Source organism: Ctenopharyngodon idella, chromosome 20 (genome assembly GCF_019924925.1).
Source record: "Ctenopharyngodon idella isolate HZGC_01 chromosome 20, HZGC01, whole genome shotgun sequence".
In the NCBI taxonomy this organism is placed as follows: domain Eukaryota; kingdom Metazoa; phylum Chordata; class Actinopteri; order Cypriniformes; family Xenocyprididae; genus Ctenopharyngodon; species Ctenopharyngodon idella.
Window position 1 is genome coordinate 5,850,161 of NC_067239.1, and position 15,928 is coordinate 5,866,088.

Genomic DNA, 15,928 nt, shown 5'->3' on the forward strand with positions numbered 1-15,928 from the left:
GAGAATGGAAAAGCGTTTAAAATAGTATTTAACAATGTGTATTTGGCAGAAATGCCATTGGATAAACATCAATCTGACATGCTAAATCTCTAAGACACGAACATGAAAATTCAACTCTGACTGTTCTGTCATCTAAGAAACGATCTGTTCGCTCCAAGATTAAAGCCGTAGTGACGGTCTAAAATACGATGTAATGGTCACGCTTGGAAATTCATATTTGGAAACTCCCGAACATAATTATGCAACCGTGCGTTATGTAATTATGCTAAGCGTTCAGACATTTTCCAGCAGAGAATCCGTTTTAAATGAGCTGTTAGCACCATTAAAACACAAAAACAAACTCTGATACGCATTCAACCACACAGAGAGATTTAATTCCTGTCAGCTGTCAGTAAATGGGAGAAGAGCTGACTGATTTCGTGATGGGACTTCAAGAAGAGTGAAAATAACTATCAAACATATTCATCACGATTGTACATCAGGAATGAACCCAACTTAAACTCAGCAGCAATGCAACCGCAATCTCTCATGAGGTCACACTAGCAAGCAGTGACTTAATGAGTCAGCAACCTGTGGAGGTAGCAGCTTAGCAACATACACAAACACAGATGTGAGCATATGCGCCAACACACACAGAGCTAAATAAGTGTGCTTTCTGCATTGTGTCTCCAGCAACAACAACCACCAAGAAATGCCAATGAAATCACTTCTGCTGAATCAATTTCTCCATGTGTAACGAATCTGCCAAATTAGAGCTTGAACCCCTAACTTCACAATTTGTGATGAGGAAAATCACCTACTGAGATTTAATGAAATCAATTGCTACCCAACTCGGAGAACAAAACACAAGGTTAAAGGCTATTTCCGTTCTTCTTCTGTGATGTAATGCATTTCTGAGACCAAGGTAGAACTGAACAGTGACTATTAAATTTAACTGAACTTAATTGGTCCAGCTGGCCGGTTGTCAAGGTTATCATTGAGTTCTTCAAATCAGTAACAGCAGTACCACAGGCTCCAGAAGAGCACAATGGTAATATTTGGGCTTGTAATCAAAAAGCTGCAGGCTAAAGCTTCAAAAGAGGGATCTCAGACCCAAATAACACTGTTCATGCATTGCCTAATAATCCATATTGTATGCTAAAATGGCAAGAGCTTTCTCAAAAATCATACTGGCTGTATTTACAGACACATGCAAGGAAGATCCAGTTGCTAAAGTTCCCATAGATAATGGCATCAAATCTTAGAATTACATAAATTTAATACAAGTTTCTCTTCTTTGTTCTCAGACCTTTGTCCTATTTTACGTTTACCCCTTTCCTAATACTGTATAAATGAACAACTGTAGTTGATCAGTCTTCCTGTCTTATTGGGAGGTTCTTTGCAAGAAGAAGATGCATGGACCATCTGATACAAAACAAAAACACAAAACAAAACAAAACTGTAGCAAGCAGGATGAGAGCCATGGGAATGAAGCGAGGCCGTTGGCGCGAGTGTTAATGAGCGTCACCTGCGCCGCACCTCAAGTTTTTCACGGAGGGGCTCCGGGAGCATAAAAGGAAGAGCGACGACAGTGAAGGGTGAGAGAGAGCCATCCGCCTCCTTCCCTGAATGTTAAACCTTGTTACATTGAAGCTGAAACCCAAGAAGGAAGGAGGAACGAGCTGTCAAAGAGCCCTCGCCAGTGTGGGAAATCCGCAGTGCCATCGAGCAGATCCTATCAGCATGGAAGCTCCAGGCGGTGGGCTGGATTGACTTGCCAGGGGGACGGACAAACTCATTGCCGGCCGCATGGGTTCTGAGAGGGAGTGGAGTCGCCACCACCATTCGCTGTAGACCAGAGCCTGCTGCCATCCACCATGATGGGGAGGAGCAGGGAATAGGGGACTCACTGCCAGCTGCCCAAAACCCGAAGGAGCCGTCGCTGTCAACCAGGCGGCGGAGGAGTTAAAGAGCCGTCCACCGAGGGATATTCAGCACCACCACCAAGCATTGCGGAGAAGTTCACCCAGCTGGCGGAGGACAGGATGGCAGTGCGTTTTGGGAAACGGACCAAGATTTATTTCTTTTTCTTTTCCTCTCTCCCCCCTCTCATCTCGCCGACAGTGAGTTGACACATAAACAAGCCACCTCTCAGTACTAAATTCAGTTCTTTTTTGCTGCTTATTGCATTTAAACACTCAAATACACACAAAATAATGTCAAAACGCCGGTCTTGGTGAGCATTAACGTAAACACAGCCACTTGTGTTTTAAGTGAACGTAAACAGTTGAGAAAGAAAATGCATGTGTAACAGTATAATGGATCTGTGTGTCAGGTCTTAAAGTGACAGCAGCCAAATAAAAAATATCTATATGCCAGTTTTTCCCCATGGTATCAATGTCAAAATTGTGGCCAGTGAAAATGCTGAGTGGCTAGTAACCAGAAAACCACTAGCCACAGTGGCTGGGGAGCAAAAAAGTTAATGTCAAGCCCTGATTAGGACCCACACAGACCACAGGGTGAGCACCCCATGCTGGCCTCACTATCACCTCTTCCAGCAGCAACCTGGTTTTCCCAGGAGGTTTCCCATCCAGGTACTGACCAGGCTCAATCCTGCTTATCTTCAGTGGGCAACCAGTCTTGGGCTAGAGGGTGATATGCAAAAAGGATTAACCAAGCATTTTTATCAGCAACTGTGCAGTTAGAAAAGTATATTCTGACAATAAACTAGAAAAGAAGTATTATTCTAGTATCTTATTCTGGCAGTGACCAGTTGATTAATATGCACGGAAATGAACCCAGAGAAACCCATGGAGGCCAGCAGAAACAAGGGAAGCAAAAAGACTTTTCCAAAAAGAGTTTGAAGAAGAAAAAATCTTTGGTGATTCTCAGTTTTATAGATATCAAGCCTTCACACAAAAACAGGAGGAAATTGGTGCTGCTCACAGGGAGCGTTGCTATCGCACAAGTGTCTTCAAAGCAGTGGGAAGTCCATGGAAAGGGGATCATAGCAGTGTTTTATGTTCCCTTTCTTCCACTTTCTTTTATGTCTCTTGAAAAGGTACTGTCTCTAAAATGAAACATAATTTTAAGATGTAGCAGCACTGACGTATCTATGTAAGTGCATTTGCACAGATGCCCACTAAAACACACCAGAACAGCCCACCATGTCTTGAAAAGACAAAATCACTTGGCAACTTTCAAGCTGTTAAAAGGATTTAAATGCATATTCAAACATTTTTTTCCCAGACTGAAACAAAACAAGGCCATTCTAAGACCAGTCCAGGAGGTATTCGTGGATACTGATTAGTCAGCTGAGAATCATGGATAAGATAATGGGAGATGAGCAGTAATGGAGCCAGAGTTTGGCAGAGGTGACTTAGTGTAGGCTATGTCAAACCCTGGCCTTGAGTAGGATTTGTGTTATGACACTAATTCACTGTACATTAGCTGAACCTTAATATCAGCACCTTGTCTGGAAACCTGGAGCTCACCCATCTAACCACAGCTCAAAATCAGATGCAAACAGGGGAGCTGGAAATCAAAGAAGGAATTTCAGTTGACAAGGATGTGGAGGTCTACAGCCAGTACTATATGGACTATAAAAATATACATAGATTTAATACTATCGCTAGATTGGGTGGGGAACAGCAGAGATTTTCCACTTCAGCATTTAATGTAAACATTGTGGTACAATCCAACCATTTCTCAAAATAATCTTGTTATTGTCAATTTAAAAATAATAATTGTTATTATTATTACCTGAGAACAACTGTAGAATAAGTCAAGAAATGGTTGGTTATTTAAAAAAATGGTTGGTTACTAGAGTTAACCAACACCACAAATCCTAGCTGAAGTCAGATTAACTATAAAGAACATACTATTTCTGCACGTGTGTCTGAAACAGATCTTCACCTGAAGATTATAAATCTAAAATAGAACACTTTCCCTAGAAACTGTGTTCCAGTGATTCTCTCTCTCTCTCTCTCTCTCTCTCTGCTGCAAGAGCTTTTGTCTTGTAATAATAGCACAAGAGGGAAAGTGAACATGCCATATGTACCGTCCATTAATCTGAACTGCTCTATAGAGTCTGCATCAGACGGCATCCCGCCAAGCACATGCTATTATACGAACAGCACAAATGTGGTCAGAATGGGGGAAGATGGGGGTATCACTGGGGAAAAGATCTCCAAACACTCTGTTGAGAAATAGAGACACAATTGAGGAGAATTAACTAAATGGTTGCACCACTTTAGCGGGGTCACTACAAGTAATGCACGTATGTAATCAGATTACTTTTCAAGTAACTAGTGAAGTAACACATTACTTTTAAATTTACAACAAAATATCGGAGTTACTTTGTTTTCCCATTTATTGACTGACAGATCTCCTGTCCTCATGCTGAGATAAATCGTGAGTAAGTGCAGAGGTGTTGTGCGTGCTGTGTGAACCTCCATTCACTCATTTCATTTGCACAAAAACAGATTCAGTATTCCTCAAAATGAATAAAAACAGTGAAATGCAAACTCAGAATATTACATAAACCTGCAATAATAAATTATGTTAAATACTATAAATATACTTTATGTATTTAATCTCACTTTATTATTCAACGCTTTTGCTGCTGACCTTTGATGATCCAATACAACTATACTAATAAGCAAAAATGACTTTAGTTAAACATCCCATGTGTTTTACTTTTTTTTTTTTTTTTTGCTGAAGTAAAAGTGTTGAATCTTCTTCTCCTGTGTCCTATTCTCCTGCAGTCCAGAATTGCAGCACGGCTAAAAGTGTTGTTTGAGCTACGCCCTCTACTGTACAGGTGTAAATATGCATTTCCTTCAGCCTGAGGCTTATTCATTTCTTTTTACATTTACCAAAAATACAACTTATTTTGTTTTGTTATAAAATAAATAAATAAATAAAACAAGCAAGCCTAGCCCAGCCCAGGTGAGAAAAAGTAACTTTTTCCATAAAAAGTAACACAATTAGTTACTTTTTGAGGGAGTAACGTACTAATGCATTATTTTTAAAAGTAGACTGGGCGCTATATTTCAGTCCAAATACGGCGTGTCCTACTCACTAACCACCCACAATATAGCTTAAGCAGGTGTTAAAGGGGCTATATATATAGAATTCAGAAACCCTTGTTATTATTGACACCGGTGGCCATTAAGAGAACTGCAGCCATCATACTGCTCATGTTCGCACTCGTGCACGGGTAACGTACAAGATTCCGAACGTGATTCAAGGCCCCGATATACTCACAGCGAAGTTATCTTTCGGTGAGAAAACAGCAGTTAAGAAAGCATCTGATTATAGTGATGTGGCAATTAATAAAAAGCAATACATACATGAAAATTCTTACATATAGCCCCTTTAAATGCTCTGATACGGTGCTGAGCAGTGTTGGGGAAAGTTACTTTTAAAAGTAATGCATTACAATATTGCGTTACTCCCTTTTGCGTTACTTTTTCTCAACTGGGCTGGGCTTGCTTGTTTGTTTTTTAATAACAACAGAAAAATTCTATTTTTGGCAAATGTAAAGGCCCTTTCACACTAAAAGTGAAATGAATAAGCTTTAGGCTGATCATAAATGTGATGTTTTTCTAGTCATTTTTGCTTATTAGTATGGTTGAATCAGATCATTGAAGGTCAGCAGCAAAGACATTGGTTAATAAAGTCAGATTAAATACATAAAGTAAATTTGTTTCATTTAATATATATTTAATTATTGCAGTTTTGTGGATTACTCTGAGATTGCATTTCACAGTTTTTATTTATTTTGAGGAATACTGACTAATTGTCCGTGAATACGTGAATAACCGTCAATGCTTCTGCACTTAATCTCCATTTCTCTCAACATGGGGACAGGAAATACATGGGAAAACAAAGTAACTTGCGTTACTTATTTGAAAAAGTAACTCAGATATGTTGTAAATTTAAAAGCAATGCGTTACTTTACTAGTTACTTGAAAACAGTAATCTGATCACGTAACTGAAGAAGTTACTTGTAATGCGTTACCCCCAACACTGGCGCTGAGTATTTAAATTAAGGAATTGTCATTCTTGTCAGCATAAACATGCCAAGCAAATTAAGCTTATTATAAGTTATATATCATAAATAAATAGCATTGAATGCAATATTTTAATTAATAAAACAATTTAAATAAATAATTTCTCCCCCATATTTTGTCAATTGTTTATTAAAACTACAGAGACACTGCATATAAAAGGTCTTAAAACAAATTTACATGAAAACGTGTATCATAGCACAGACAAATATCCATTTCTTGTAATGTGAAAACCTGCTGGGCCCTCGTCCAAGTTTTTTGCATTTACTGTATAGCAGAACATGAAGACAGAGTGCTGGTATTAAGATAATCTCTCATGTTATGTATCATATCCATGTGTCGGGCTGACTGCCATGTGATCTGTGCAGTTAGTTTATAACTGGCTCACGTGTGTCTGCAGTGGTCTTTTCGTAGACCCTACCAGCATTCTTCACAATAGTACGTATGCAACATGTTGCTCCATCGCAGCCAAAAATGGCCAGACTGAACAATAATGTGCGTCATAGTCATGAAGGCCAAAAAAACCCACTGGTTCCTCTGTTAATGCTTACAGATTCATTACAGAACAACTAAGAGGGACGATTTTACAATTGAACATGCATGTGCAACATTCATGTGGCGCTGTGTGAGCAAATTGATAAAAGATGCTGATCTATTATCTTCAAACCAAATGAGAGCCTCTCCTGAGGCAATCCTGCAAAAAGGAAACCACAGGTTATCAAAGGCTAAACTGAAATCAGTATCTTTACCACATAAATGTTTAAGGGATAGTTCATCCAAAAATGAAAATTCTGTCATCATTTACTCACCCGCATGTTGTTCCAAACCCGTATGACTTTTTTTTTTTTTTTTCAGTGGAACATAAAAAGGACAAAGTAATGCACCATGTACAAGTTGCCCTTTTCCATACAATTAAGGTCAAATAACAATGATTAAAAGGCACCATTAAAGTATTTGTTTATATATTTTGTCATCATTAATGTCAAAACCTGGCTGTATACATGTTCAAATAGCAAGCTTTAAATAGCGAGATTAAACTTCTGGCCGATACAGAATTGCTGATTAAAAAAAAAAAAAAAATGTTATGGCCAATAACCAATGATATTAACAAATTAAAATAAAGAAAAAAGAAAAAACAATACTAAAAAAATGCCAGCATTGAACTGAATGATATGGAAGCTTGTTTCCGCAACTGAATAAAAAATAAAAAAGGTAATTGCAACTTTTTATCTCACAATTCTGACTTTTTTCTCAGAATTGCATGACATAAACTCGCAATTGCGAGATATAAAGTCGCAATTATGTGTTATAAAGTCTTTATAACTCACAATTCTGACTTCTGAGTTATCTTGCGATTCTGAGAAAAGAAGTCCTAATTGAGAGATGTAAACTCGCAATTGTGAGAAAAAAAAAAGTTTATTTAGTGGTGGTAACAAGCTTCCATAGTATGAAATTTGAGAGTTGTGGTGGAAGACAAGATTTACAGTTAATCTACAGGTTTTTTTTTGTTTGTTTGTTTGTTTTTTACACTTTTGGTAATTCCAGCCTGTTATTGTTATTTAAAACTAAAACTATTAAAATTGGTTTGGGTAATTAAAATAAAGCTGAAATGAAAGAAAAAAAAAAAAAAAAAAACCAAACACACACACACACACACACACACACACACACACAAAACTTAATTAGTAACATAACCTTGACAACTAAAAAAAAAAAAAAAAGTTTAAGATGAAGTACTAAGGTCACTAAAACTGAAATAATTTTTTTTAAAAATAAAAAATATAAAATAGCCCAACAAAATAACAAACTGAAAATACATAAAAAATTATAAAAATTATTTATTTAAAAAAAACTTTTTTACTGATTTTAAAAATCAGTTTTAATCACAAAGCCATAATATGAATTCAGAATACTTTGAATATAGTGTTCGAGTCATATGAACTGCTTTAATGTGGTTTTTATGATGCAGATTTTTTTTTTTTTTTTTTTACTGTTTCTCATTTTGCACACAGAAGGTGAGGCGTCCAAGTGACCTTCAGATTGAACGATGTTATTGAATAAAGAACCGCTTGCTTCTTTATTGCTTGCTCTCTCTCTCTCTCTCTCTCTCTCTCTCACACACACACACACACACTCACTTCACTGCAACAGAGCACAAATCACCAAAATCTCTCCTGCTTCCAGAGCCTCAAAGACAATTATCCTCCCCTACAAAGACACACAGAGAGAGAGAGAGAGAGAGAGAGAGAGAGAGAGAGAGAGAGAGAGAGAGAGAGAACAGACAAAAACACACACACAGAGAACAGAAAACTGCAATGAACTGCAGTCGACCCAGGCTAAAAACAAAAACAGCAGGCTTCTGTTGCAATGTTTAACAACCTCTACTGAAATCAAAAACTCTTTAGCAACATCAGCAGAGCTGATATAGACCTCCATCAATTAAAACCAATAATAGCATAGAAAAACAGGGCAAGAATGCCAGTTCACTGATATCATTTCATTATTCTGCTCAAATCAAACAAATCTTTTCATTCCACCCAGGGCATTGTGGGTCATAGCGTGCTTATAAGCGCCTATAAAAAAGGGTAATGGGGTGGTACAGAGAATAAAACGGTATGCATGTAGGTTGGAAAAAGTTACGCAATTTCACAGATCACTCTACAAGACATTTTCATGAAGTTTTAGTGTTTTAATGCATGCACTAAAGCCTCTGTTCTGCATTACAGCCGTGAGCTCATATTGCTGCCATACAGGATCTGCACATGGATGTGTCTGCTGTACACTCAGTCTGAATCTTATTAATGTCAACATTCTTACAGAGGCACACTTTCGACTATAGGCATAAAGTCTGGTCAACCTTGCAGCATTTTTTGCCAGAAACCAACCATTTAGACAGGAAGGGGCCATCTGACGAGTTTGACAGGTAAAGATACCAACCAAAGTTCACTTATGACTGTTAAGGGATTGAAATTAGATAATCCTATAAAAACAAAGCAACATACAAATAAATATATGTTTACCGCATGTATGATATAATATATATTAGGGGTGTAACGGTACATGAACCATCACATTTCGGTGCATACAGTCAGGCGACAAATACAGTCGGTCACAGGTGATCTACACTCCAATGCAGAAGGAGGCGTGTGCGGTAACGCAACACTGGCTGTTTCTCAATTCCAAGAACGTGGAGTCCGGTCTTGCCAGGTGACCTTGAAAGAACGAACTCGGAAGGACGCGAGGACACAGAATGCATCATTTGAGAATTGAGATGTGCGGCGATCTTACTTAACTGACCGTCCCAGCATCTCATAAGTAGCTGCTAATACACAATAAATGCAACATAACATCACAAACAAATGTCATAACCGATTAAAAAGATTTCTTTCATATTATTATAGACATTGTTTTCATTCAATTTTATATCTTTTTATTTTACCACGTGTATTTATGAAAATAAGTAGGTTAGCCTTTGTGTTACATGCTTTGTCAATGTTAAGATTCTTTTTTATATTCCAATAAAAATACTGCAGTCTTTCTTCAGGTTATCACTTTATTAAAATGATGCAAAACAAACGGACAAATGTTTACTTTCATGAGCCATCACGTATGTGTGAGCTTGTAGCGGGAATCTCGTAAGTGAGAACGAGAACTTTAAAGCGTCCTCTGTTCTTGCGTTCTTGAGTGTTGGAATCGACGGTTGATGATGAAGTAGAGCAAGAACACAAGGACACAAGATCGCTTAAGAAAGCATAGTGAGAAACAGCCACTGTTTTCTAACCGCCACATCAGGAAAAGTTGCAGAAGAAGAACAGACAATCTATGCAACCAGTTTTTCAATGGTGGAATGACATCAATAAATCATCTTGAGAATAATATCTCACGTAGCATTACATTTACCTCAGGAAAGTCATTTAGTGTTCACAGCATGTTAGTTCACTAGAGAAATCAACTCTAGAGGGGAGAACTTCACTAAATATATGCACTATATTAGCTTATATATTCTTTATATTTACTTTACCTGTTAGTAATGTCTTAATTATTTCATATACGTTTAAATAAATTTGTCATGAAAACAAGTTATGACAGTAACTGTGTAAATGATCCTATTTTAAAAATTAATTGGAGAAAATTTCTTTAGTAGCTTTTACAAAGATTAACTATACTTAATTTATACAGTGAAGACAATTCAGTGTTATTTTCCATTTGATTATTCAATTTCTGTATCTAAATACTGTTAGACTTACCTGAAAAACAGGCCGAAGAACTGTTTATTTCATTTGTATCTTTGTTCTATTGTATTTATCTACGATTGTCATTTATTTTCTATGCAGATTCACTCCCCTACAAAATCACTTTAATCATTTGAATGATTAATTCTTTCCAAATAGAGCTATTCATCTGGTGAAGCTGTTTTCATATCGCAATATATGTTGCTGAAAAACATATTGCAATGTCAGTTTTTTCCAATATCGTGCAGTCTAGCAGTCTAGCAACCTAGTTTTGAGTGTCATTGTTTGTCTGGAGTTGGTTTGCTGCTCGTGACCAAGTTTGCTTGTATATACTGTATGTTCAAATTTTGGTCCTTCATTGTCATTTGTTTATCATCTTCACATTATTTTTTTCCTGATATTATTTTGCTTCACTTTAGCTATGATAAAGAGACATCCACTCTTGCATTGCGTGTTTGTGCATTGTGGGGGCGGATCAATGAAGGGAGGGGTGTGTTTGTTTGGTTAGATTTCAAATATCAACAGTGTTTCTCAGAAATCACTTACTGCACCTTTAATTAAAAAAAAAAATAAAATAAAAAAAAACTATAAAATTGAGTAACCTCAAACAAAACTTTTGAATATCTTTTAATTAAACCAAACCATGACCACAACAATATCATTTTTGTCAAAATAATAATAAATCAACACTGTAATTTGTCCTAGCACCAACACAAAAACTTTACAATGTGGAAATATCAGAAACAACAACTTGCATAATACAGCAGTAGCTTGACATTTATACCCATTTTACGTCAACCTCTGCCTTTTACTCTCTCACGTTACACCACAACGCAAATGCATGTGCTGCCAGATTTAGAGAAAGCGTCAATAATTCTTCAACAAATCCCTTCCACAGAAAGCTAAAACAGCCAACATCCCGATATACTCAAAGCGAGACGGAAAGCCAGATCTGATCCAGAAAATCCAGAAAGAACCATTATCTTTATGCGCAATTTGTCGACTGATACGCATGTTGGCTAAACCGGCTAAATCGATCCCAGACATTTTAAAAATCTGAGGTTAGTTCTGTGTCATCTTCCAGAGAACTAGACCCTCAAATTTTCAAAAGGGGGACCTGAAATTTCGCCCTCTATTCTCCAAGCAAGCGTGCACGCATCCAAAACACTGCTGCCAAGACAATCAAAGCCAAACAGCGCTGTATAATCAATCAAACCGTCCAATGACAGAAATCGGTAGACATAATTACACAAATTACTGTAATTACCATAAATAATGACAAAAAAATTCACGCCAGCCACAATTTCCCACAAATGCATTAAACAAATCGCATAACATTTAGTTCCCCTCAGTTGCCTTGATTTTGTCTCTTACAGTCAGAAAAAAAGCCCCAAACGCAACATTAGTATTCGATGTGTGGTAGCCTCATCAAATGCTTTATAAATCACAGTCTGTGTGGCTTAAAGCCCAACCTTACAGACGGTGGATAAAACATGCCTGCGCTAATAAATCGTTCAAAGAGGAGAGAGAGAGAGAGAGAGAGAGAGAGAGAAAGAGGGTGAACAACATGGAGGGCAGTGAATAGAGAACGAGGCCCAGATATCAGTAAGCAAAATAACTGCCATTATTTATTTGGTACTCTACATAGCTGTGGGTTTCATGTCATTCAAACCCTGTATTTCTTACTTTTTGAGTAATGTTGCTGGGCAATGTTGCCAAAAGCGATGCTGCTTGGGCACTTTCCCATTGAGAATGGGCAACAAATTTTGATCTAAAGTATCCAGATAGAAATATGTTGCCCATTCCGTTGGTGCTATAGCCTCGTGGGCAGTGTGCCAACATAGCGGTGTTGCACTTCGGGCGACCCGAGTTCGAGTCCCGGCTCGCAGACCTTTCCTGACCTCACCCCCCTATCCCTCTCCCACTTCACTTCCTGTCTGCTTAGTGCTTACTGTCCTATCATAATAAAGGCAAAAACTGCACAAAAAAAAAAAGAGAAAAAAAAAAGAAGAAATTTGTTGCTGTTACGTTCCACGTATGTTTTGTATTTTGTTTAGTTTTTTCCTCTCTCTCTTTTATCTATCGAGTTATTTTAGGTTGATCTTATTGGACAGAAAAACCATCGATCATCTTGGTGATGTCATGACGTTTTGACGTCATGACCAGCGTTCTGCCAATCTGCGGGGTTGCTGACGATTTAAAAGGCTGTGGCGGCGTTCCACCTGCAGAGAGCGTTTCGGCTTCGGACCTCACTCACCTTTGTCGTGCTAGAAGCCAGTCAGCGTGTCTTTGAACTGTTCGGTTAGTGTGTGGTTTATTGAGACGACATTCCTGTGAGTTGTTTGATGCACTCGTTTAATAGATAACCTGATGGAGTAAGAGTGTTCATTGTATGTGCGCCTTCGTATGCTGGTGTGAACGTCATTATCTGTTAACCACTTGATTCGGTCTTGATTGGCAAATGATCCCTTCGTTATGTACAGCCCTACCCAGTGTTAATCTCAATCTCACTGACAACTGTTAATTCCGTAGTGCGTGACGGCTCGAACTGGTAGCTAGTACCTTATGTTAATTAGTGTGTGGGTGTTCGCCTCCATTGTATTTTTGGTTATTTATGTAGTATAGTTTAGTTAAGGCGTCGCACACGCCGAAGTTTTCGGTATTATTTCTACATTTTATTTTTGGTAGTCAGCTTAGGGGCGTGGGCGTTAGTTAATGGGTTTTGTTTTGATTATTTCTTTTGTTTGGCGACACCCTTGTTTTTTTCTTACTTTTATCGAGTTCATGTTTCTCTTGTATTGTCTAATTTCTCCCCGTGTCAATAAACATAGGGTTTTTTTTCTGCAACCCTTGTTGTCTGATCAATTCTCCCCCACACTGCAACAGATGCATCTCACCTAAATGTTGCGTTCATTCCATTTAATATCCTTAAGCACGTAACAGTTGCCCATTCTCAATGGGAAAGTGCCCAAGCAACATCGCTTGGCAACATTGCCCAAAAAGTTGCCCCGTGTATCATCACTTTAAGACTTCCATTGTATGGACAAAACAAAACACACACACACACACACACACACAAACAACAAACAAACAAACAAACAAAAAAAAAAAAAAAAAAACAGTAAAACAAAACAAGAACAAAATACAAAACAAAAAGTAAAACGAAAACAAACAAAAACCAATGTAAAAACCAAAACAAACAAACCAAAACACAAAACAAACCAAACCAAAACAAAGTAAATGATGGCAGAATTTTCATTTTTGGGTGAACTATCCCTTTACCCACTAAGGCAAACGTTCATTTTAGACCTTGCATTGATCTTAGAAGCTCATGTGTTTTTTAAAGTTATATACTCAGTCCAATACAATCCATGTGTGAAGAGCCCTGAAGCACAGAAACATTTCACTGTGCGCTTACTGCCCTCTGCTGGGAAACTCTGGAACTGCCACAGAGGTGACCGTAAACAAACCAGGTCCAAAAATCACATGCAATTTTGTTATTAGAGGCTGGTTTCATTGAGCTTGTCCAAATGTAACACACTGTGTAAGGCTGTTTAGTCAGTGACAGACCTATGAGTCAGTCACACAGTACTCACACAAAACAAAGGCTTTCAGCCATTTCGGTTAGTTTCCTTTAAGGAAACATTTGCACACACGCAAACGAATTTGGTTCAGAACCCATACTTTAGAAAACGCTGACCAAAATAAACACTCTGCAAGCACCAAATGAGAGGGAAAAAAATGCCTTTGGCATGTAAGCACCTCGTTACTCACCAGCTGGCTGCTAACTGTATTAGTAACTGCAACACTATATGATTTAAGCAGTCTGACCTCACTTATTGTAAGTGCAGTGAGCAATTCAAATTAAATTAAAGATCTACTAAAGAAAACATCTGCTGCAACTCAAACATCATCTATGTTCCAACAACTTTTCTCACAGTGGAAAGTTTACCATCAGAGGTTTATCTATTTTATTTTATTTTTTTCTTCAATGTGATGACACAAACGGCGATTGCTTTAAAGTCGTGAAATGGAAATTTCAACTGGCTTTTCTTCTTTATTGTGATTTATATATCCAAGGGATAGAGCTTATTGAAAGAGCCAAACAAAAAGTCACTGTTTGGATTTAAATAGGCAAATGATTAAGAGTCTATGATTGGATCATTATTGTGGTGATTATTATGTTTCTATATGTTTGGCAACAGTTCTTTTAACCTTAACTGATGGAGTGTGTAGCTTTTCATTTATTAAACAACCAAACTGTCAAAGAATGGTTGTGAGGAAGCACGAAGAACCATTTTCACACATGAACTGGCACCTCCAGACCTTAAATTCACTGAAAGTCTTTGGGATGTGCTGGTGGAGACTTTACAGAGTGCTCACCACTTGCATTGTCAATACAAGATCTTGACCAAAAAATGATGCACCTCTTGATGTTATTAATATTAGAATATCTAATAACAATATTAGTCATTATAAAAGTATAAGAAGTTTGTACAATAGGAAATAAACAAGCAAACAGTTCAGTCAAAAGCACAAAAGCAGTGGTAGTTATAGTACAGGATTTCACTTAAATAAAAATATAAAGTTAACAAAACTTAACTTTGCCCTTAGCCAAATCAATTTGCTCTGGAACAAGTAATTAATTAACAAGACCAAAGATTGCCCATTTGATATACCCCAAAATAAATGATACCTCATGTTTAAACACTATCTTAATAAGAGACAGCGGCACATTCCCAAAGGACTGGCCGAGATGAAGCTGTTCTCAGTGGGTACATGAGCGCTGATCGGTCGCATCTAAACAAATTGTCAAAAGGGCATTGTGTTTATATATAAATTGCATATTTGAGGTCTAAACAACTACATTCTCACCTAAAAAACTACATTCCGTGACACAACAACAGTAGTATTTGTAAAATTATGGTGTTTGCTCATCCGTCATGACACTCGCTGTGAGAGAAATGCTGCAAGCGGAGTGATACAAATGATATACACACATATGGGGCATTTCAAAAACAACTATAAAATACGATTTTAAAACGTCACACTGTTTTTAACTGTTTCAAGGGGAGGCAAAGTGTAACTATTGGACTCTGTACTTCAGAATGAACAAAAGACTTACCTCAGGTTGAATGGCTTTGAACACTGGAGCATCCATAAGAGTGATCTGACCCTGCAGAAGAACACCGATGACATCAGCACAACATTATCATAACAAAATATGCACCTTTTATTATGCATTATTTTAAAGGTAAAGCATTTCACATTGATTTTTGAACTTTTTTTTTTCTCCAGATTTGAAATGTTGTGCATAAGCATTTATTACAGTAGAGTTTCTGGATTTATTGGCTTATTTGAAACAAGATGCGTTCTCATCTTCACTATCCATCCTTACATGAGAGTGTGTGAATATTCTACACGCTGTCTAACAGACACATAAATAATAAATCATCTTTTGTCCACTGCTCAGTTGCCATTCACAAGGCATTTTCCACTCATGCATGAATGTCGTACGTGTGGGGGGTCACCGTGGAGAGTATGTGTGCATAAATAAAACACACTTCAGTGCAGGCTTGAGACTGAGACTGGGATGATGTGCTGTATATAGGTTAATGGGCTGGGCCATTAATAAATAAAGCA

At 37.6% G+C, this 15,928-nt stretch overlaps 1 protein-coding gene across 4 annotated transcripts in view; it reads right to left on the reverse strand.

The window, feature by feature from the left end:
• ralgps2 (Ral GEF with PH domain and SH3 binding motif 2) overlaps nt 1–15,928 on the reverse strand; it is a 144,352-nt gene that overhangs the window by 77,604 nt on the left and 50,820 nt on the right. For all 4 annotated transcript variants that reach the window (XM_051873911.1, XM_051873910.1, XM_051873912.1 and 1 more), the window contains one exon: nt 15,411–15,461. In XM_051873911.1, the coding sequence (XP_051729871.1) occupies nt 15,411–15,461 (51 nt within the window). The remainder of the gene's footprint in view (nt 1–15,410; nt 15,462–15,928) is intronic.